Source organism: Eschrichtius robustus, chromosome 18, assembly GCF_028021215.1.
Source record: "Eschrichtius robustus isolate mEscRob2 chromosome 18, mEscRob2.pri, whole genome shotgun sequence".
Classification (NCBI taxonomy): Eukaryota; Metazoa; Chordata; class Mammalia; order Artiodactyla; family Eschrichtiidae; genus Eschrichtius; species Eschrichtius robustus.
This window is the reverse complement of record NC_090841.1, coordinates 6,242,702-6,265,715: the sequence shown is the minus strand read 5'-3', so window position 1 is coordinate 6,265,715 and position 23,014 is coordinate 6,242,702. Positions and strand designations below refer to the sequence as shown.

Genomic DNA, 23,014 nt, shown 5'->3' with positions numbered 1-23,014 from the left:
CTTGTCAGTCTCCTAGTTCAGGTGCCACTACCTATGTCCTGGACATCTGCAGGAGTCTCCTCGCTGGTCTCCCTACCTCTCTTCTCTCTCTTTGCATCTGTTTTCCACACAACTAAAATGTCCCATCCCCGTCCCAAGTCTTCCACTGGCTCTCCATCACAGGACCCAGTTCAAGCATCTGACAAAGAAGGCCTTCAACAACGGGCCCTGCCTACTCCTTACAGCTGAATGCTCTCCCGCCTTGAACTTTATTTACGTTCTAACAATTGCCAAACTCTCGTAGATCGCGGCACATGTTATGCTGCTTCAGCCCCTATGCTTTTTTTGTTCCTGTGTCCCCTCTGCCTGGAGTATCTTCCCTTCATGGAATGCCGACCCATCCCTTAAGACACGGGGTGTTTCCCCCCCTGAAAGCCTTACTCAACCCCTGCAAAGAGGAGGCAGGTCCTCCGTGAGTCTTTATTATCTAGGCGTATTTCTCTTCTCTCTTACTGAGTTGTTTTATAGTCACCGGTTCATGCGAGTCTGTATTATCTATGCATATTGCTATTGCCCTCTTCCTGTACTGTATCATGAGTTCATGTGTGTGCTCTCTTCCTCTGTGTTTATCATCATATCGTGGCCTCATCCTGAGTACAGTGTATCTTCATGTTATTTGTATCTTGTCTTTTTGTCCTCAAAACCTGGCATAGTGCTTGGCAATCAATAAATGTTTCATGAATGAATGAATGAATGACTGGTTTTCAGAAAATCTTATTCTATCCTTAGCAAGTTCACTTGGTAGCACAAATGCCTAGACTTTGGGGGAGGAGAGAGGCTGTATCATAGAATTTTTAAAGCTAAAGGGACCTTTGGAATATCTTTAGTTCCATTTGAAGAATAGAAAAATGGAGGTGCAAAGAGGTAAAGTGATTTGCCCAAGATGACACACTATTAAGAAAGGTAGTTTCATAGAAAATTCATCCCTTGAAGTATTCTAGCAAAATAAAAGGATGAATGAATATGTGAATAAATAATAGCTTGTGAAACAATGTCTGTAATATGCTCCCCTTAGAGATTCAGAGTTCACATTAGTATATTAAAGACCCAAAGAAGTCCTGTACTGAAAAAATCAGGTAAACTGTGCTTTTAAGTTCTGTATTCCCCAAACTGACTTGATCACAAAATATATTTTGTGAAATGTCGTAAGATGTTGGATGGTTCTTTGAGAGTAGTAAATTTGACTTAAATTCAGTTTTTGTGCTTTGGATATGGATTCAAGAATTAAGAGTTGAACCAATCTGAAAGCTCATGACTGTTCTGGGATTAGAGGGAGAGACCAGGGAGTTACTATAAATGGAAAAGTATTACGAGGTGTTGGGCGGGTTTGCATCCTAGCATTGTCCTCATGGGTCAGAGAATTTGGGCGACTCACTTATCCTTACCCTCTGAGCCTGTATTTCCTTATTTATAAAACTGAGATAATACTGACCACAGAGGATTGTGGTATGGTTGAAATGAGTTAATATAACTAAGCTGACCCATAGACATGGTTTAGTAAATACTACCTTCCGACCTACCTCATTTGTATAGAAATTGGCCCATGAATTGTCAGAATCTGTTGGAAGGTATCAGAGGGTTAATTAATAAGTCAGCTCAAATGTCAAACGACTCTAAATCTAACAAAGATATCCTCCTCACAGCTTTCTTTGATCTTCTGAGGGCCAAAAGAAGAACATCTAAAAAGAGTTTTATATAAATTCTTATATAAAACCTTTCCTAAATATCATTCTAATATGCTATTATTAGCATTTATTGAGTTCTGCTATACTAAATTGTCCATTTTCTCTCTCTCTCTGTTCCCTTTATTCACTCTTTAAAACTACTATAGTTTTTTTTGGAGAGGAATTTCTTAATTTTCTGGAGATAATCTCTTTCTTACATGTATTTATGTGGTATTTGTAAAGTTTCATATGTAAGACTCCCATTTGAGGCAGCAAATTCAGCAGCCAAGGCAACACGCTGTATGACTGTCACCCTTTTGTCCATGTGTGTAGATATCTTCAAAAATACTACTTCTTTTATGGTTGTTTCTTTTTACAAATCTATGAGTGAAGATTACAGATAACCAAAGTGATCATCCTTAATTAACTCACTGGTTGTTCCAAAGCTGATATGGAAAAACATCAAGATCACAGGCTGAAAAAGACTGGAAACTAGTTCATTGTATCCTAAGCCTTTGGAAAGCTCAACTGAGTTTTTAAAACCTGAGAATAAACTGTACATCCTTTGGAGACTTGAGATGCATCTTTTTATATGAAACCTGGCAACTCAAAAAGAACTTATATACTGAGAGTATTTTGGTGACCTTGGATCATTGATAGGATCTGGCCCATTATCACTGTTTTTGGTAAATGACAACTTACTTGATTCCAAAGAAAACAGAGAAGAGAGTTAATGCTCTGGACAAGTGGCAATCAAACACCTGCTGAGAGAATTTAGGGGAGGCGAACTTCTTCTCTCCCTTCTCATTCCCTTTCAGGAAGACCTTTCCGTGGGGGCAGAGCCATTCTAGAGAAGAAATGCAATTTCTAGAAAGTTCTATGAAAGCCAAGTAGTAAGTTCTTGGGACAAGGGACATCAAGCAGGGACAGAAGAGGTCCTAAGCATGCAGCCCAGGGAAGCATGTGCTCAGGGGGGGCAGGAAGCCCCCTCCCCAGGGCACCCATGGGCGGACTCCCTACTGCCAGCCGCACAACCCAGCACACCTGCAGGCTTCCCAGGGCCTCGACTGCATGGCCCAACCCTGCTAACTCCCATCTACCCCCCTGACTCCCGCCACAGCCTGCACTGGCTCGTTTTCTCCCCCAGCCTCTGGCCAAAGGAGCCTCCTTTCACATCCCAGAGCACATAATCCTTCCTTCTCTCTGATGTCCGCATTTTTTTTTTTCTTTACAATCTGTGTCACGTCGTAGAGCACATCACTTAGCTGTTTTCTGGTTTGACGTGTGCCCGTTAAAACCTCTGAAGATAGATATACTATCTTCATAGGTTTTCTTTATCGAAAATAATAATAAAAATGTACTGAGCACTCACCAGGTACCCAGGAACTGTCAGGAGTTTTACAAATGTCTCGTTTATTGATACTTTCCACGACTGTCATCTGAGGTAGGTACTGTTATCAGCTGCATCTCCGGGTCTGTTTTGACTTCGCACACTCTTGTTAGGTGCCCGGTACTATTCTAAGCTCTTTACTAATATTAATTTGTTTACGCCTCCTAACAATTCTATGAGGTTTGCTAAATTATCGTGCCTGTTTGACAGGCTATGGGATGAGGAAGCAGAAACATAAGGGAAATAAGTGGCTCCAGGTCATAGGGTTAGTGGGTAGCAGACCAAGGTTTAAACCAGAAGAGCAGCTCTGAAGCCTGGGCTCTGAACGCACAGCACGTGGAGCTAAACGCTAGCTCCCATCACTCAGACGAGAACAGACACTAGTTTTAAATGACCTCATGGGCATTAACAAGCATTTAAAGCAATGAATATTTTCTCACTTCCAACCCTTAAAGATTAAGCTTCCTAAAAACTATAGTTTATTTTTTAAATTTTATTTTTTAAAATGTAAAGGATGTTAAAATATTCAAAGCATTTTAAAGAAGTGGCCATGCCATATATAAAATTAAAAATTATTTTGAACCAAAATCCAGTTAGTTTTAAAAGGTCCAGAATTCATTCCATATCAGCCCCACAGTCTTTTATTCATTCAGGAGACATCATTAAGGCACTATTTTGTGTCTGGTGCTGTGCAAGGCTCTGCAAATACAGCAGTACACAAGAAAATGAAAATCTGAATAAGCAAATATCTAAGGTAATCAGTTAGTGTACGTCTTTACGTGAACACACTTCTTCAGGCAGCAGCCATGTGTGTCCTAACTTACTATCATCAGGCCAATGGGCACCAGAGTTAATGAGCCTAAAAATGGAATCAGGTGAATTAATAAATGGGACAGGTAGAAAATGTGGCTCCATCACAGGATTAAAAGATCTTTAATACATTAGATAATTGAAAAAATACATCCTTTGTACTTTAGTTTTCCTGCTTCAACACTGAGCATACAGTAGGTTCTCAATCATTCATTTTTAGTGGAATACATAGAATGGAAGACAGAGAAAGAGGAAATAAGAGAAAATACGCAAAGAGTGATAAAAGGTAGGAGAACCTCCAGATTAGACCCAAGTAAAGAAGAACTGGGAACAATTAGGAGGGACTAATAGGGTGCAGAGTGTTGAAAGAGGGAGGTGATTTGAGACATATTTACTTTGAAGAGACAGGTTAAAAGAGAACGGAGCCACTAAAGTGAGTATAATATAAAGGACCAGACATGAAAGGACCAGTACCAGAAAAGCACCACGAGAGCTCTAAGTTGCAGACAAATTCCATGACAGTGGCTGCTTTGAGTATGGTTTGATTCTTAGGGGTAGACAGACAGGAAAGCTCCTTTAAGAAACATTCTTTCTGTTAGGCTAACCATTTTAAGGATTTGCACCCAGACTTGGAACAATGGAATAAAGTCACCCCGGAGAACCTCTGACTCCCCGGAGTGTCTTCATAACTCCTCCAGCCAGCCACCTGCCCAAGCAACTGGCAGGGCCCCCAAAATGATCAAAAAAGTCACCTTTCTAGCTCACACTCTTCCCAGATTCTCCAATGAGGTCCTAAAATGTTGAAAGCTGTGACAGAGCTGAGTAAGCACAGCAAGTGGGGCTGTTGGCCACTGCGTTCGTAGTGACACCGTAAGGAATCAAGATCAGTTTGCAAAGCAGAGGTGGCAGGAGGCGGGTCCAGCTTAGGTCTACACTGACGCATGCACAAACTATCTCCCAGATGGGGGTGCAGAGAAAACGGGGTTCCTGACAAAAGCCATTAAACTGCTGAAAAAAGTAAACCCTTCTTCTCTGGAAATATTTCAGAGAACAGAAGGCGATACTGACCTGAGATGTTTTTAGTAAAGCCCAAGAAACCATCATCGAAATTTCTAGAAGAGCAAGACATTTTCAGAATATTTTAAGATTAAAGCAGTAGGGTTGGAACCACAAAGAATTGAGGAAGAATTAATTCCGTCTCGAATGGACTGAGGCTGGAAGAGGAGAGAATCACTCTCAATATTCCTTCCTAAGTGAGATCTTGGTCACTAGGACTGTTTATCTAAGAATCTGAAAGGGGCATCTTTCCTGTCGTCACTGTGTCACGGACACCAAATATCTGTACCTGTAAGCGCATATTCAGATCAAGGTGACCTACTGTCCTAGTACCTGGGGGACAGAATTACACCGGAAGTGTAAAGTGGTTTTCATAGATCTGAGAATAATAAAATTCAGAAATGTCAATTAACCCTTTGCAAAACTTGAATAGTAATTGCCTTTTCTTTCTCGTGATATGTACCCTTATGGTGCAAAATGGATTAAGAGACGTTGCAGGAAAGAAATGAGTATAAGCATCCCAGGTACACACAGGGCAGCACAGGGGGAGCTCAGTGGGCTGCTCTGTTTATCACTCCCACTGAGGCAATGTGCTCATGTGATCGGCTCATCAGCCAATCATGTCATCCCTTCCTCTTCCATCTGTGTCTTTAAGGTAAGGGGTTCTAGGTACCCAGACCAAGAAGGGCCAAGCTTCACTAGTAGATACCCCAGTAGCTTTTCATCCAGAAGAACTCTTCCGCCAGAATCTCTCAAGGTTTAGTTGTATCTCCGAGAACAACATAAGCATGAAGGACACCCTGAACGTAGCATAGAACCGAGGCTCAGCTCTTTTCTCAGGATAAACTTCCATTTAGAAGGTGAGGGGAAAAGGAGTGGAATTAAGGGGGTGATTGGAGTTGGGGTAATAGCAGGGAAAACAGTTCATTGGTTGGCACTGCCAGAGTTCAGAGCTACTAGCCCAACCCAGACAAGAGGACCCCCCCACCCTAACCACAGCTCTAACCTGCTGAAAAACTGGAGAATTACTTCCTGCAATTACTTGCTAATGTTTGGCTGGTTTGGTGGGACTGACGCATGTAGGGCAGTGGAGCTATAGGGTTTACATCCAGAGAAGTAACCCATGAGTAGAGGCCCGTTTTGTACTGGAAATCAATAGAAGTTATTTATGGAGACTCAATCCTGACACCCCCAAATCTCTCTCTTTATCGTCAAGTTCCACCGTATTTAGGTCTTACATGTACATACATAGCATCGTATCATATCCTAATGCTTTGCCCAAAGAAAACTACTTGGATGCCTTTTCCAGCCTAATATCCTCATCCCCATTCAGCCCAGAAAAGCCTCCCGAAAGCTGTCAGCCACAGCAAGACCCAGCTGAGGGATCACACACAAACCGGCACAGACTCCTTCATATAAACAACAAGGTCCCCTGCCAGTTGTTTACGTTTGGCTGGGTGCCTTTTTAGAAGCCCTCTTGAATGTTCAAATGAAAAATTTAGAACGTAAGAAATGGGAGAGAACTTGTAAATGTGAGCATCGCTTTAGAAAGAGCCTCTCCCTTTTTAAAAGAAATTGTGGCAAAATACACATAAATTTTACCATTTTACCCATTAAAAGTGCACAATTCAGTGACAGTAAGTATTTTCACCATGTTCTGCAACCATCACCACTATCTAGTTTCAGAACTTTTGCGTCACCTCAAACGGAAACCTCCTACCCCTTAAGGCTCTTCCCTTCTGACTGTGAATTAACCTCTTTTGACCTTTCCTGTGACCTCTTGTGACACATGGAACTGTACTTGGAGCATGGCCATGATCAGCAGCTTGTTCTGTCTGAAGAGCAGTCGATATTTGAGAGACCCGTAGCAGAGAAAAAGGAAGGGAGAGCAAGAAAAACAAAGAAGAGAGAAATAAAGATGGATGGGGATGGGGGAGGGGGAGGGCAGACTCTCCCGGGAGTCTTCCCAGAGACCGGCAGGGGCTGTGCCCTGTGCAAAGTCACTAACTCCAAAACCAAGAGCCATGGTCTGGGCTCTTGGAGTGGAAGGGGGTCTCCATCCCCAATCCACAATTTCCTGCTTACACTGAAGCCTGGGTGACCAAAGAAAGAAAACTCAGACACGACCTGGATAAGTGTTCTCCTCCATCTCTTGGCAAAATAATCAGATGAGGTTTTTCTATCTCACAAGTTCAGCATTTGCATGGACACCCCTCCTCCCCCCAAGGACAGACTTGAAACAGCTTAACCAGGATCTAAAGTGACACATAGCAGTGCAGCTGGGGTCACCACTCTGCCCAGTTCAATTAAGGAAAACATGCCAACAAATACATTCTCAGATAAGCTAATCTGTGAACTCAGCCCATCATTTGCATGACTAAATCGATGCTGAAAAAGTTAAATCAAGTAAGTTCATTCCTCCTCCACCCACATTCAATCAAAACTTGATTTTTGCATAATCTGCTACTAAGATGTCTTAAACAATAAGATTGTATATTAGCTTAAGTAGCCATCTCATTCAACTCAGTCATAATTAAACTATCATCGAAAAATCAAACATAGAAAACATACTGTAAATCATGCCCCACCAACAAGTGTGCGCGCGCGCGCACACACACATGTACACACACACACACACACACACACACACACACTCTCTCTCTCTCTCTCTCTCTCTCTCTCCCCATAGGGGGCCAGTCTCCTGAAGGAATAGGTTTTGGTTCGTCCTTTTATTGCTTTAACCCACAACTGTAAATTGTTGTGAAGCATAGATCTGCTTTTCTTCAAAAATATTTTATCATTCTATACATAGTCAATATTATAAAGTTTTGCAAATATATAAGTATTTGGATCCACATAGCTTTTAAACTTTCATTCAGTGGCTCTTTGTTGATGGTAAAGAGGCCTACGATTTCATTATTAAAACTACTGTTATTTATTTTAATTAAATAAGTAATACATGAGTACATTTTAAAAGCTCACATAGTACCAAAATAGAATAAGCTATAAAAATTTCCCTTATGGGGAATTAACACATAACTGTTTCATGTGTATTTCATCAAAGATTTTTCCATTTTGTACCTACATATGTGTATATATGCAAATGTGGGGCACAGATATATGTGAGGCAGATGATAGATGGGGTTCATTCATTCATTCAACAGCTGTTCACTGAGAGCCAGCTCTGTGCCAGGAATATACTAGGTGCGGGAAACAAAACAGGGACCTTGAATTTCCATTCTAATGGAAAAGTACAGGTAATAAATTTAACAAACAAAACTATAAGCCTATATAGCATACAATCAGATAGTAATAACTACTGTGATGAACAAAATAAGATAATGGATTACAGTAGGGCTATATGGGAAAGCCAGCATCTCTAAGATAAGTTTGAGTTGAGCTCATACTCCGTGTTTTGTTTTATGACTTGCTTTAATCACAATATATCCCAGAGATCTTTCTATGTCTGTACATACTGTCTGCCTCATTTTTTTAAGCAGCCATACACTATAACATAGTATGTGTTCCCATAATGTATTTAGCTATTCTCCTAACGATGGAAAAATACCTTCTTGACTCTAACCTCTTGTGCATTGCCGTATTATTTCCTGCCTTAAAATGGTCATAGAAACGCTACTTTACTATCCACAGAAAGGCCACTTTAGGTGAATGGCTGTATCCTGCAGTACAAATTCATCCAACCTCATGGAAGGCGCTATGGCCAATCTGAACATACCACAAGAATTTATTGGGGCGGGGATGAGTGCATGTGTGTATATTACGTGTGTGCAGACACGCACGTGTGTGTTTATAATTTATAGACATAAATAGTGAATAGCTAAGGTTTTATAGCTAATAACCGTAGAGCTAGCACCACTTGACATGTTTTTTAAGTGCCCAAATCATCTTGAACTACTTCATTGGAACAATAGTAAAGTTCACAGTAAAAGGGCAAAAAAATGCTTTTCACTTTTAAGTGTTTAGAAATACATGTGTTTTTGGCATAGTTTCAAGGTGCTCACTTCAACCACAACCCCTTCAATTCACCTGGTTTACAATTTCTTAAGAGCTTTTAAAAACTATTCTGTTATCATAACCCACTTTTGGAAGTTAAACTAGTGAAGCAATAGACATTATCTCAAATGAAAGAACCTTTGTTTATGGCTTTTCCCTTATTCAGTGGTTGCATGGAGAGGAATATTTTACAGCTTTTTTCATCACTGTCCTTAATCTCATTCTTTTCTAAGAGCTTCTCTTCTTTCTCTATCTTTTCAAGGCTGTAGAGCAAACAGTGTCACCACAGATCACGTCGCCCATCAGATCCCCTTTAGACCATATGTTTTAAACATCTCACAACTCTCTTCCAACTTAGCACATTATTATAAGGCTGCTTTTCACTATGTCTCAGATTATTCCATACTTTACCAACTTTTCTTTTCTTACATCTGTAAAGGCTTTGCCACAAGGCTTGATCTTAGAGTGAAATTCTCAATAAAGAAGGAAGAAGCTGCATGGTGACCATTTGAAAACATAGGACTCATTCATCTTTTTGGTGCTATTTGATGAGCCCATCATTCTTCATTTCTGAATTTTGTCAGCCTTTTAAATTTACTAAGCTTGGATTTCTCTTTCCCAGACATTGTTTTCCAACCTCCAAAGTTTGACTGGATATATATTATCTCCTTTGTGTTGTTTGCGGGAAATCAATCAGACATCCTATCGCTAGTTTTCTTGGGTCACCTTTAACCATCCTGAATCTATATTTTCGCTCTTCTGATCCTCAATTCAGATACAGCTCTCAGCTAATGAATTCCTTTAAGAACTGCCAATCTAAAGGTATGATTATTTACTGTGTACCTAGAACTGTCTACATCATCATCATAGCTACCATTTATTGAAAACTTATCATACGCCAACTTCAAAGCATTTATCATTTAGTTGGTGAGCCAAGACTATCATAACAAAAATTACTGTTTTTTTTTTTTTTTTTTATAAGCGTAACACTCATTCCCTACCATGGGCCAGACATTTTGTTATAGTCTAAAGAAAAGGGAAATGAGTAAAATTTAGTCCTTACCTTTGAAAAACTTACACATAATAGGTACAAAGTCAATTCAAAAATATGCAACATGAATGGCATAAAATTCCATCAGGTACGAATTAGCACCTCTGACTGAGGTGATCAAGGGAGGCTTCAGGGAGGAAATGTCATTTGAATTGGACTTTGATGGGTGAAGAAGAGTTTTTATCAATGATAAATTGTAAGTTTCCATGGGAATTGTCATGATTTTTGTGGTTGGAAATTACTTAGGTGATCCTTCTGGAAGGAAGCAGGCCTACAATTAAATTACCTCAGCAACGCAAAGCAGAGCATCACGTTTATGAGTTCTACTTGTTAGTTCTAATAACTAACACCCAAAGGGGAAAGAAAGACAAAATTCAGATAAAGTGACTCTTCAAAGAACCCAATGCGATATGGGGATATATGTATATGTATAGCTGATTCACTTTGTTATACAGCAGAAACTAACACACCATTGTAAAGCAATTATACTCCAATAAAGATGTTTAAAAAAAAAAAAAAGAACCCAATGCCATTTTGCATAATAACAAAAATTACAACGTTATCAAGGAACAAGTATAACTGAAGAACAATATATTTAAAGAGAAAACCCTAAAGCTATCAAATGACATAAAAGATGACCTAAGTAACGCAAAGATATTTGGCATTCTTAGATGGGAATATTTATTATCAAGTTGAACCATTTTTGAGCCATTTTATAGGTCAAAATATTGACAATTTCATGTTTCGACCTAAAAATAAATATGACAATTTCCCCCAAATTATTACATAAATTCAGTGGAATTCCCATCAACATTCCAACAGTGCTTTTTACAGAATTGGACAAGCTAAACCTGAAATCCATATTGAAGTGTAAAGGTCCAAGACAATTTTGAAAAAGGAATCATCTCATACCAAATATCAAGATGTGTTATCAAGCAATCATAACTTAAGTTAATCATGGATTAACTCATGTGGGACAGATGAATAGGTCATTGTGAACAAATAGAGAGCCTAAAAACAGAACCACAAATATATGGAAACTTAGTATCTGACAGAGCTGGCACCACAACTCAGTGGGAAAAGAACAGATTATTCTGTAAGTGAAGCTGGCATAATTGGCTATTTATACAATAAAAGTTAAGATTCTTACCTCACTCAATAAACATACCCTTCTCCAAAAGAAAATCTAGATGTATTAAACACCTAAGTGAGAAAAGGCAAAATTCTTTAATCAGATTTTTGGGGGAAGAAAGTATATAAGGGGAATGAATGGTTTATGATATCAGAATAGGAAATATTTCTTTAACAAGTAACAAAAAGCACAAAGGATAATAGAAAGATTGATAAATTTGACTGCATTAAGATTCTAAAAGCTTTTGTATTAAAAATTCACCATAAACAAAGTTTCAAAGACGGTTCATAGAATGGGGAAGACTTGTAACATATTTAACCAACAAGGGCTCAGGATCCAAAACATATAAAGAACCCTAAAATCATTGAGAACAAGACAAATAGGCTAATAGGAAAACGTGCAAAGGACACGAACAGGCAATTCACAGGAAAAGAAGCCTGAATGGCCAACCAAAATGGAAAAAGATGTTCCACCTAGCTAGTAATCAGGGATGTCATTTCACACGCAAAATTTTGCCATCATTTAAAACACCTGATAACACCAACTATTGGTGAGTAATGGGAAAGGGGGGCGCTTACTCATTGCTGGTTAAAGTGTAAATTGGTATATTTTGGAAGACAATTTTGTAATACTTGGTAGAGTTGAAAATGGGTATATCCTATAATCCAGTACAAGGAGATATTGTATAACAAGGTACACATAGCTGTGTCAGATGTGCATTGTGGCCTTCTTTGTAACATCAAAAAAAAGTGGAAACTACCTAACTACCCTATAGGAGAGAAGTGGATTTAAAAAAAAAAAAAATCTGTGGCTTTTTAATACAGTGGAATATTATATATCAGTGAAGTGAACTCCATTTACATGTATCAACAAGGATAAATATTAACACACTGTTGAATAGAAAAAAATCCAAGTTAAAAAAGGATATGTACCATATGACACAATTTATTTGGAATTTTTAAACCCACAAAACAATATTATATATTCTATAGAGATACACATCTATCAATATGTAGGCAAAGTACAAAAACATGAGAATGAGGTGCACCAACTTTAGGATAGTGGCAGCTTTGGAGAGAGGGAGGAGGAGGGGGAAAGTATCTATAAATTTTTGCAGCAACGTGGATGGACCTAGAGATTGTCATACTGAGTGAAGTAAGTCAGACAAAGACAAACATCATATGATATCGCTTATGAGGACTCTAAAAAAAATGGTACAAATGAACTTATTTACAAAACAAAAATAGAGTCACAGATGTAGAAAACAAACTTATGGTTACCAACGGGGAAAGTGGGGAGGGACAAACTGGGAGATTGGGATTGACATATACACACTAGTATGTGTAAAATAGATAACTAATAAGAACCTACCGTGTAGCACAGGGAACTCTACGCAATACTCTGTAATGACCTATATGGGACAAGAATCTTAAAAAGAGTGGATATATGTATAACTGAATCATTTTGCTGTACAGCAGAAACTAACACAACACTGTAAATCAACTATACTCCAATAAAAATTTAAAAATTAAATTAACACTTCAAAAAAAGAGAGAGAGGGGTCTAAAGCAAATATGGCAAAACGCTGACATCTGGCTATCTTAATGGTGAGCCACATGGGCTATATTTTTTCTGCACTTCTAAAATCTTTGAAATTACAATGAAAAAGTTCAAAACTAAAAAGAGAGCCCTCCTTAAAAGGTGAGCTCCACGGTAGACCAGAGCCTGTATCATAGTGAACAGGCTGTATCAAGGTAGCAACAGGTTAAGGCATTAAAGAAACTTAGGGGATGGACTTCCCTGATGGTCCAGTAGTTAAGACTTCACCTTCCAATGCAGGGGATGTGGGTTCGATCTCTGGTCGGGGAGTTAAGATCCCACGTGCCTCCCGGCCAAAAAACCAAAACATAAAACAGAAGCAATGTTGTAACAAATTCAATAAAGACTTAAAAAAAAAAAGAACTATAGTTGTCTCCCCTAGTTTAAGTATGGGCAGAAGGTTTGATGAATGGGGAAAAATAATAAGGGGAGTAACTGGCCTATTTTTGTGAGAAGGGAAATAAGTAGCGAGAGTAGAGAATGAGAGAAGTGTGAGGAGGTTTCTCAGGGGCCTGATGATGACGTATCCAGCTCTGTGCCTTTGTTGTTGTGCAGAGTGAGGCCAAGTCAGAAGGAAGAGTTGTGCTTGTTGATTTTGGACACTCTCTCCCCCCCCTCTCCTCCACGTGATGGGAACTGAGCCAGATGATGTCAGGTCATCAGCGTCCCTGGCACCATCCTCTCACCTCTACAATTACACATCTGTCTCCTTGGGTGAAATCCAAGTCCTTGGGCTTTATTTGGTCATGCCGTTAGCCTTAATTTGGGATCTGAGTGATAGAAACTTGGTTGAGGCTCAGGTCAGCTGCAGTGGAGACCACTGTGGGTAGCCAGATCGCTGCTCTTCTAAACGTTCATTGCCCCGATCACCCACTCTCCAGCCACACTTTCGCTTTCTGGGATCGCCACTTACGCCATATCTTGTACTTTTCAAAGCTTCAAAGCTTTCACTGAAATTATTTCTGTTGATCCTCATAGCAATACCATGAAATAGATAAAGCAGGGTTTTTTGGTTTGTTTGTTTGACAGATGGGGAAACCGCCCCAAAGGGATTAAATGATCTAGCCAAGGTTACAGGGCAGAGCTCTCATGTTTCTTCCAGAACCATCCTGGACTCATCTCTGTCTATTCCTGGATCCAGTAAAGCACCAATTTCTGTGGCTTGTTTCTACAAAGCGTCTGTTTCCATCTCTCCCCCCTCCACTTCCTTTCCCACCATCCACACTTGGAGCCTCTCATCAACTCCTTGCCTGAATTACCACTGCTGAGCTGGACTTCCAGATACCACTTTTTCCTCAGTCCAGTCCATCCTGCATTCTCCTTCTAGACTAAACTTCCTTAAACATTGCTCTCATTAGGTCATTTCCCTCAAAAATCTTTGTGACCCTCTCTTTCCTTCTCCATTGAATGGAAACTCCTCAGCCAGGATTTCAAAGCTCTCCTTAATCTGAACTCACCTTTTCCAGTCAACTGCTCAAAACAGGTGCTTTGAAAATAAAAATGGCTAAGAAACACATGAAAGAGTGTTCCAAAAAGATACAAATTAAGACAACCATCATTTTACTCTATCAAATCAACAAAGTTTTGTGTTTTCTATTCTGTAGTTGCTACTGTTCAGTCCTGGCAGGAAAGTGATAAAACAGTCTCTTATCCTCTGCTGGTAGAAGCTTTAACTGGTATTATCTTTTCGGAGGGCAGTTTGATTATACGAATCAAGAGCTTTTGACCTCATAGATCTGTTTCTGGAAATCTCTCCTAAGGAAATAATCTGAAATTCAGAAAAATCTTTATGCTTAAAGATGTCATTGCACTATTATTTATAGTTATGAGCAATTAGATATAACCTAATACCAATCATTAGGGTACATGCATATGATGAATGATTCTATTCAAAGCATGTAAGAACATGGGAATAACTTATGCTATGATATTGGGGGGGGGGTGTCAGCGTTTAAGTTTGTATAAGCATTAGGAGAAATCTTACCAACATTTTACTACTGGACTTGTTTCCTCCCTCCCAGCACACTATTTCACACCTTCTTCTCTCGCTTCAGACCTCCAAAATTACTTCCTCCTCAATTTCAACAGCTGAGTAGCTCTTGTTTATTGAGAAAATGTATCACCAAATTGTCCAATCTATGTCCCTTTACGCTCTGCCATTCTTCCTGTTAAAATGAATGAACTATCCCGACCCCTATCCGAGGCCAGTTCAGCCACTGAGTTCCATCCCCTCTCACTTCTTTAGGAATCCACTCCTGGTACTGTTCCCTCTGTTCGTTCTCTCTCTCTCTCTCTCTCTCTCTCTCTCTCTGTCTCTCCCCCTCCCTCTCAGATTATTCCTATCAGCACATAAACATGCTGTAAAGTTTCACATTTCAAAAACGAATTCATTCCTTGACCTCGTGCTGGTCTCCAGCTACCCTCCTGAAAGTAACCTCCTAACCGTCTCTCCTCCATCACCTCCTGTCTCTAAGTGACAGTCATCATGCTTCTGTTCCCAGATGTCACTGAAACGGCTCATTGCCAAACCCAGTGGTTTGTGATCTCCCTTCTTCGTAGTCTCTCAGCTGCACCGAACGTAGCTCATCACTCTTCTCCATCGTGAGCTCTTTCCTTGGTTCTAGGAATCACGCTCTCCTGGTTTTCTTGCAACTTCCCAGGCTATTCCTTCTCAATCCCTGTTGCTTCCTCTTTCTCTGATTTCCCGGGGCTCAGCCTTCAGGCCAGCTGTCGTCTCTCTCTGGACTCACTTCCCATGAGCTTTGTTTCCATTCCCCTGGCTTTCCATGCCTCCCGAATGCTGAGTCCGTGCAGCTGGCTCTAACCCCGACCTCCTCCCTGAGCCCCCAATGAAACCTCACGAAACAGAGCAGAACTCTTGATTTTTCTCCCTCAAACCTGCTCCCCCCACCCAGGAAAGGTACCACTACCCTCCCAGCTGTTCAAACTATCAACCCTGAAGTCAGACTTTTATTACTCTTTTTCATGTACCACATGCTAACCCATAAGCAAGCCTTCAGAAGATCCCCAGCGCCACCAATCCCTACCACTTCCAACACACACAGTCACCCCAGGACAAAGCCACCGTATCTTTCCCTAAACAAGCTCCTTCCGGCCCCACGGGCTTTATATTTGTTACTCCCTGTGCCTAGAATGCCCTTTTCCAGGTCTTCACCTGCTCACCCCTGCTTCCGGGTCCCTGCTCAAAACATCACCTGCCCAGAGTCTTCTCAAAACACCCCATCTAGTAGCTTCTTCACCCTCCTTAACTCGTGACCTCCTTCACCTGGTCTGTTTCCTTCACAAACGTTATGGCTATTGAAATGACATTCTTTATTGGTACTTCTCCCAAACTATAATTTAAGCCCTTTGCAGGCAAGGACTCCTTTGCCGGCAAGGACTCCTTTGCCTTGCTTATTACTGTATCACCAGCATCTAGACTAGTGTCTAGTACACAGTGGACCTCAAAAATAGTCATTATGTCAATGAACAAACTGTGTAAAAAAGGCCACTTTAAAAAGACTAAAGGAAAACTGACCAGGGGTGAGAGTGTAGGTTTGTTTGTATTTTCACATTTTCTTTATGCTTTCCAGTATTTCTCAAGTTTTCTATATCAGATATAGTTTTTATAATCAGGAGAATACAAACTATTTCAACTAACAAAATACAGCCTCTGGTCTGGTCGGGTTCAATTTATTCCGGAACAAGCACTTGGTGCGTGTTCATTTCAGGGTCATGCCTTTTCTCAATGGCCCCCCTTCTCCCATCACCTCTGATAATCTGACCTCAACTCAAGGCCCATATACTCCATGACGCCTTCCCTGAGTCTCCTATTCTTATTGAGCTCCTCCCTATCCACACTTTACATTTGATTGGGTCCGCTGTGCTACGTGTATTTATTCTCACTCATCAAACATTTTCTGTTTGCTGGGGGGGTGGGGTGTGTGTGTGTGTGTGTGTGTGTGTGTGTGTGTGTGTGTCGGGGGGGGGGGGAGAGAGAGAGAGAGAATGTATGCATGTTGTGTTTGGTATGAGTTGATTTTCCCTCCTCGACAGACACGGTGTCTTAGCCTGCCCCTCCCTACCCTGCCAAGCCTCTGCCACAGACTAAAGCAGAGTCAGTACTCAAATACATGGGGACAGTACTTGCTATTGAAGCGTCTGGGTCTGGAAGCTGGGTGCTCCTTCCCTCATACCGGCTCCACAGTAATACTTAAACCTGCATTTACTGAGCACCTACTATGTGCTGGGCACTTGCTATTCATTTTCCCGTTGATTGAGTAGGAACTGCTTTCACTGTCATCTTAAGACTGAGGAAACTGGAACAGAAAGGTGAAGTAACTGGCCTAAAGTGACACAGCTGTGCCGGTGAGGCCTCGATTAAAGCCCAGCCCAAGCTCTTTACCACTGTGACCAATGAAATGGCTTTGACCCCTGAGCCACGAATGTGCTTTCCATCAAACTGCACGCTCTCGGTTGAGTCCCTTAACCTCCCCAAACCTCAGTGTCCGCGTTTGAAAGATGGAGACGATAACCCCTTACAGGGTGGTTGTCGAGATAGGAATGGGGTGTCGGTCGTGCCTGGCACACGGCGGGCGTTGAGGAAATGGTAGTTATTATTATTATTATTATTATTATTAGATACGCTACCTCCTTGATATGTGCTCTTTCAAGTTGGGGGCGGTAGCCCCATCTCATTTCTTTCTGGCCTGGGTGGCCCAGGCGAACCAGAGCTTGGATTTCCTCGTCTGAGGGCATAATGATAGGAAGAGGGTTGTGTTACAGAAGTGGCTGTTTTGGTTTGTCATCCAGGCTCACTAATCTAAACATCTCTCACTCCCCAGGAATTATTTTAGGACCAGGAAGCAGCACGCTGTTTATTGAAAGAGTCACGGAAGAGGATGAAGGTGTCTATCACTGCAAAGCCACCAACCAGAAGGGGTCCGTGGAGAGTTCGGCATACCTCACCGTGCAAGGTAAACAACTGCTCCAGAAAGCACGAGAAGCTGCTCAGACACCTATTTCCCTGTTTGTTGAACTTTCCACCTCCCAGTGTCCCGCTGCCCCTCCAGTCTGTTCCTTTCCCTGACCTCCTTTTCCCCTCCCCATCCCGCTGGGAAGGCCTGGCTGGTCCCCCTCCTGGCGAGGCTGAAGGTGAGGACCCAGGCCACCGTCGGAACACAGTCTCCGTGGGGGACAGTAGTTCTCGGAAGACAGGAGAGCCAGCTGCTGCCAGAGCCATGACACTGACCCACAGAGAATGACCAGAGTGGCCACACCTGTGAGAAAGAAATCCAAGAAGGCAGAAGACGGGTGTAGAGAGAAAAAAACCCACACACTGGAAACTATCCATTCTTTTTCCAATTCCCACCAGTTACACATATGCTGGCTCTTCCCACCGTTTTCGTAAACTGGTTTTTAACACGAAGTAGGCTGCAAAATACTATCAGAGAGAAGCAACACATAATAAACAGACCACATGGAAGAAAAATATTCCAAGGGCTTCCTCAGACAGTTTTGTTGAGCAGCAAAACCTAAAGAGGCCTAATCTGACCGTGGACTCTGGCCATGTGGCTTCCATTTAGAACAGAGATTAGACCTCAATTTCAATTCTCCAAAGCCAAAAATCACCCCAGAAAACATAACATTTATAGCACCATAAAGTCTTCCAATTGGCGCCTCTTAGACGTATACACATCTATGGCTTGCTGAGGTTTTACATGAAGAGATGGAATTTCTTCAGTAGCCTATTTGTAAATGCTCCCCAGTAGACTTCAGAATATGTAAGAATTTCTGAAGGAAATCTCGCAGCGGTTCCTGGTTACCATTACCCTCACCCCAGCGCACTGGGTCCCCCACCTGCTCCGCCTCCAGCCTCAGCCCTCATCCCCCATCCCCCTCACACGCCCCAGGCCCCCCACCTGGACTAAATCGGAGCACACCGCACTCCCCCTGGTCCTCTGCCCTTTACACGTCATTTTCCTTTTGTCTGAACAGCCTTCCTTCCCAACTTGTTCTCCCCCAGACAATCCTACTCCCACCTTTTATTTTTTTATCTTTTTTTTTTTTTTTTTTTTTTACTGAAGTACAGTTAATTTACATTGTGTTAGTTTTAAGTGTACAGCAAAGTGATTCAGTTATACATTATACATATTCTTTTCCATTATAGGTTATTACAAGATATTGAGTATAGTTCCCTGTACTATACAGTGGGTCCTTGTTGTTTACCTGTTTTATATATCGTAATCCTACTCATCTTTTAAAATTCACTTTCGCTCTTGGGTCACTTTCTCTACACCTCATCCCTCGTGTCTCACCACCATCCCCCCTGAACCCCGCGCTCCCACAGCACTTGGCATGGACCTTTAATACAATGCTCATCATTGCGCATTGTTCACTTTTCTGGTCCAGAGCACTCGAGAAATGTTCGTTGGATTAATCTCTTTAGAAAACCACCAGTGAATGTCTGAAAAAAAGAAACACATCACTATACTGTTGAAGGCATTAGAGAGAAGCCCAATTAAATTAGGTCGACCACTTATATATTTGCCCAGGACTATGCAGGACGTGGACGTGCAAGTCACGACCCCTAACCTCTCTGTGCTTTGAAAACCTAGTTGGAAGGCGATTAAGGGGAGCATGAAACCGTTAGAACCAGACCAATAAACATTTTGAGCTCCTCCTGTGGGTAACATAGAAACCCTAGTTTGTATAAAACAGACTACACAGTGCTGCTGATAAGGGCTAAAGGACTTCCTAGAGGCCAAAAATGATATGGCGAGTGACTTGACCTCTGAAGGAGGCCTTGCAGGATGTCGGATTGGCCAAGTGGATGGGGCAGGAAAGAAGACAGCGAGTTACGTGGCAGCTCTGGACCTCCCACACTGATATCTCCCTTGGCAATGACAGAGGCTAAACAATTCTAACCATTTCCTACTGGCTAGTCCATTGAATTTTCTGAGGAATTGGTACTTTTGTTTTTAAATTTATCTTACTGAAGTATAGTTGATTTACGATGTTGTGTTGATCCTACCGTATAGCAAAGTGATTCAGTTATACATATACATTCTTTTTCATATTCTTGTCCATTTTGCTTTATCACAGGCTACTGAATATAGTTCCCTGTGCTAAACAGTAGGACCTTGTTGATTATCCATTCTCTACATAATAGTTTGCATCTGCTAATCCCAAACGCCCAATCCATCCCTCCCCGTCCCCGAGGAACTGGTACTTTTGATTCATGACCTCTTTTTCCTCACGGGGCATTAATCTTCAATATCACGTAGAGAAATGGTCTAATCTGCAAGGTAGCTGCAGACACTATATATATGACTCCTTCTTTTCACCCATTATTGCCCCCAACAGCCCTGTTTTGAGTTCTTGTGTCTGCTTTTTATAGTTTTTCTGCCTTCTCCTTTGCTCTCTTTTGTAACTTTTTCTCTGCTCTCACAGTGATGGCTGTATCCAGCCTCTCTGCTGAAAAACTGTGGTTAGCTGAGAAATTACCTGATCAGCCATCATCAAACCACACATGAAATATCTGTACCTATTTCTAAGAGAAGCATAAACAAACGAAGCCATATCCTAATACGGTAATGATAAAACAGTGCAAGGAAATGAGGATGTTTAGTCTAAAAATGAGTCCACTTGGGGAGGACAGGATTGTTTTCTTCAAATATTTAAAGGGCTTTCAGACAGAGGAGATGTTGGCCTCATTCTCTGACTCACCAGAAAAGATAACCAGAACCAAGGAAGGGAGATGGTGGTAAAGTTTCAAAGAGGCAGGTTTCAGCTCCACATAAAGATATAATTTTGAATAGGAAGAATTTCTGAAAGTTGATAGTATGTGCATCTTGTGAATGAGACGCAGTATCTTGAACAGAAGTACTCTGGGCTCACTGAATAAAAATTTCATCCTTGGATGCTGTTGAGAATGGTTAAAGGCAGTACCTGCCTAGTGATCTCATCACTGAAATTAGATTCTTGCTTCTGGAGTCTAAATCATTTATTCTTCTCACTCTGGCAGCTGTGAATTAGGTGAATCAAACTTTAGACTTGGGCTTCCCTGGTGGTGCAGTGGTTAAGGATCCGCCTGCCAATGCAGGGGACACGGGTTCGAGCCCTGGTCCGGGAAGATCCCACATGCCGCGGAGCAACTAAGCCCGTGCGCCACAAATACTGAGCCTGCGCTCTAGAGCCCGCAAGCCACAACTACTGAGCCTACGCTCTAGAGCCCGTGCTCCACAACTACTGAAGCCTGCGCGCCTAGAGCCCGTGCTCCACAATGAAGAGTAGCCCCCTCTCACCACACCTAGAGGGAGCCCGCGCGCACCAACGAAGACCCTTCACAGCCAAAAATAAATAAATAACTTTATAGAAAAAAATTAAAAAGCCTTAGACTTGATTTCCTAATATATGCAGTACAGACCCTTCACACTGACCTATCTTGTCAGGTTGAGTTTAGGAAGTGAAACCAGGGAAATAAGTTGTGTCTGTGGCTATGTTTAACATATTTAAAGAGGTTCACAAATTAGCCAGGAAGGAAACTGTCTGCTCTTTTTATTTCCTTTGAAAAAGGATTCTTATACTCATAGATAAAACAATGTGTTATTTTTGTATCTGAAAAGGATGAGCGGACTGCGGAATCAAAGTGGCTTCTTTAAATAATCACAGGTCTTGTTTGGTTTGGACTGCTCAGGAGCACACGTGGAGTGCTCAGAGGGGAAGTTCTAATATTAAAAACAACAGCAACAAAACTGTAACTAACCAAAATAATTTCTGAAATTAACATAGCACACCATAGCCCGTGGAACTCAACGGGACTGTTACAGTGCAACAGTGGCACATTTTCATCCAAGGATTTAAAATAAACTACACTTTATCATTATCAGTAATAATCACTGTGTGTGTGTGTGTGTATATATATATATATTCTTCTAACAGATTTAGGCTTTGCTGTTGAAATAATAGCAAAGCATTTATAATCACACAGGAGAAAACAACTTGAAGAATAGTTACCATTTTTAACATTTTTTTGAGGAAGACTGATGGATGCAAAGATCATGGAAAGCACAGGACTGCCTCAGGGCAGTCTGAATACTTCAAATGGCACCACAGGTGTGATTTGTAAATTTTGTGCCACAATAATCGCACATTAACACGTTTCAGGAAAGGACTCACATGGCAGGAAGGATACACTATGTTCTTTAACATCTTTAACGAAGTCCCAAGAGTAAAGAGTAAGAAGAGCTCAAAAGGGACTTGTCTTGGGTATCCAGCCTTTTTTCATCACCCTTGGCCAGCGCTGAGTTTGCATCTCTCCTTTCTGAGCCTCCTCTGATCTCTGACTGCCCCTACCTTAGCTCCTCTCTTCCTAAAGCCTGCCTGCCCCCAGTTCTCTCCCCCTGGCTCTCCTGGCACTAGGGAGGATGTGATAAACTAATTGACACGAAGATGTTGGTGACTGATGTCACTCCTCTCATGGGTGTTGGCAGTTCAGAAGGGTTTCCCCAGGAGAGACCAGAGAGAGACCGACAGCTGAGCAGGCAGCTCACTAATTTCACATGGGAGGGCTGGGGGCGGGATGTGCGTGCCTTTGTAATTAAACCCAAACAATGACATAAAGTTGGCCTTGATCAAGAATGCAAAAAATGGTGATGGAATTCGATTACAACATCTTATGCCTGTTGACCGTGTGGTCCACCGTTTTAAGCACATAACATGCATTAGCCTCCTTCAGTCCAATGAGGGGTTTTTTTCCTGCTTACAAGTGAGAATCCGAGGCCCCGAGAGGGTTAGGACCCTGTCCAGGGTTACAAAGCTCAGGAGAGGCAGTGCTGAGAGAACTGGATCCCTGTTTAACCACTCTGCTCTCCTGCCTCTCAGCCTGGTGGGGAAGAGGCCCCACTCTGAAGCCAGGTGCGTCCCTGCTCGTGAGCCGTGCAACCTTGGACAAATGACTTCCCTCCTGGAGCCTCAGTTTGCTCATCTGCAAAATGGGTGCGAATAATGGCCTACCAACCTTATAGGGTTGTTGCAAGGATTAACACATTTAACACCATATCTGGCATATGATAAAAACTTCTTCAATATTAGCTAACACTATTGTTTGTTAATATGATAAACCAAATTCCATTTCAACAAAACTTCCTGTATTATAGTTTTTCTAGATTTAGCCAGTAAGTCACACAAATGGTGTTCCGGATCACAAAATTCCTATTTGACCTCAGGATTTAACTTCCTGTGATAAAAATGTATTA

At 41.5% G+C, this 23,014-nt stretch overlaps 1 protein-coding gene across 2 annotated transcripts in view; it reads left to right on the top strand.

Annotated features, from left to right (window-relative positions):
* The window catches only part of FLT1 (fms related receptor tyrosine kinase 1), a 170,920-nt gene that overhangs the window by 102,382 nt on the left and 45,524 nt on the right, over positions 1 to 23,014 (top strand). Inside the window, exons 15-16 of one of the 2 annotated variants that reach the window (XM_068526896.1) lie at positions 17,600 to 17,731; positions 17,877 to 18,907. In XM_068526896.1, the coding sequence (XP_068382997.1) occupies positions 17,600 to 17,731; positions 17,877 to 18,019 (275 nt within the window). In that variant the 3' untranslated portion in view covers positions 18,020 to 18,907. Of the gene's footprint in view, positions 1 to 17,599; positions 17,732 to 17,876; positions 18,908 to 23,014 lie in introns of those variants that run through there. The other variant, XM_068526895.1, reaches the window with a different exon arrangement.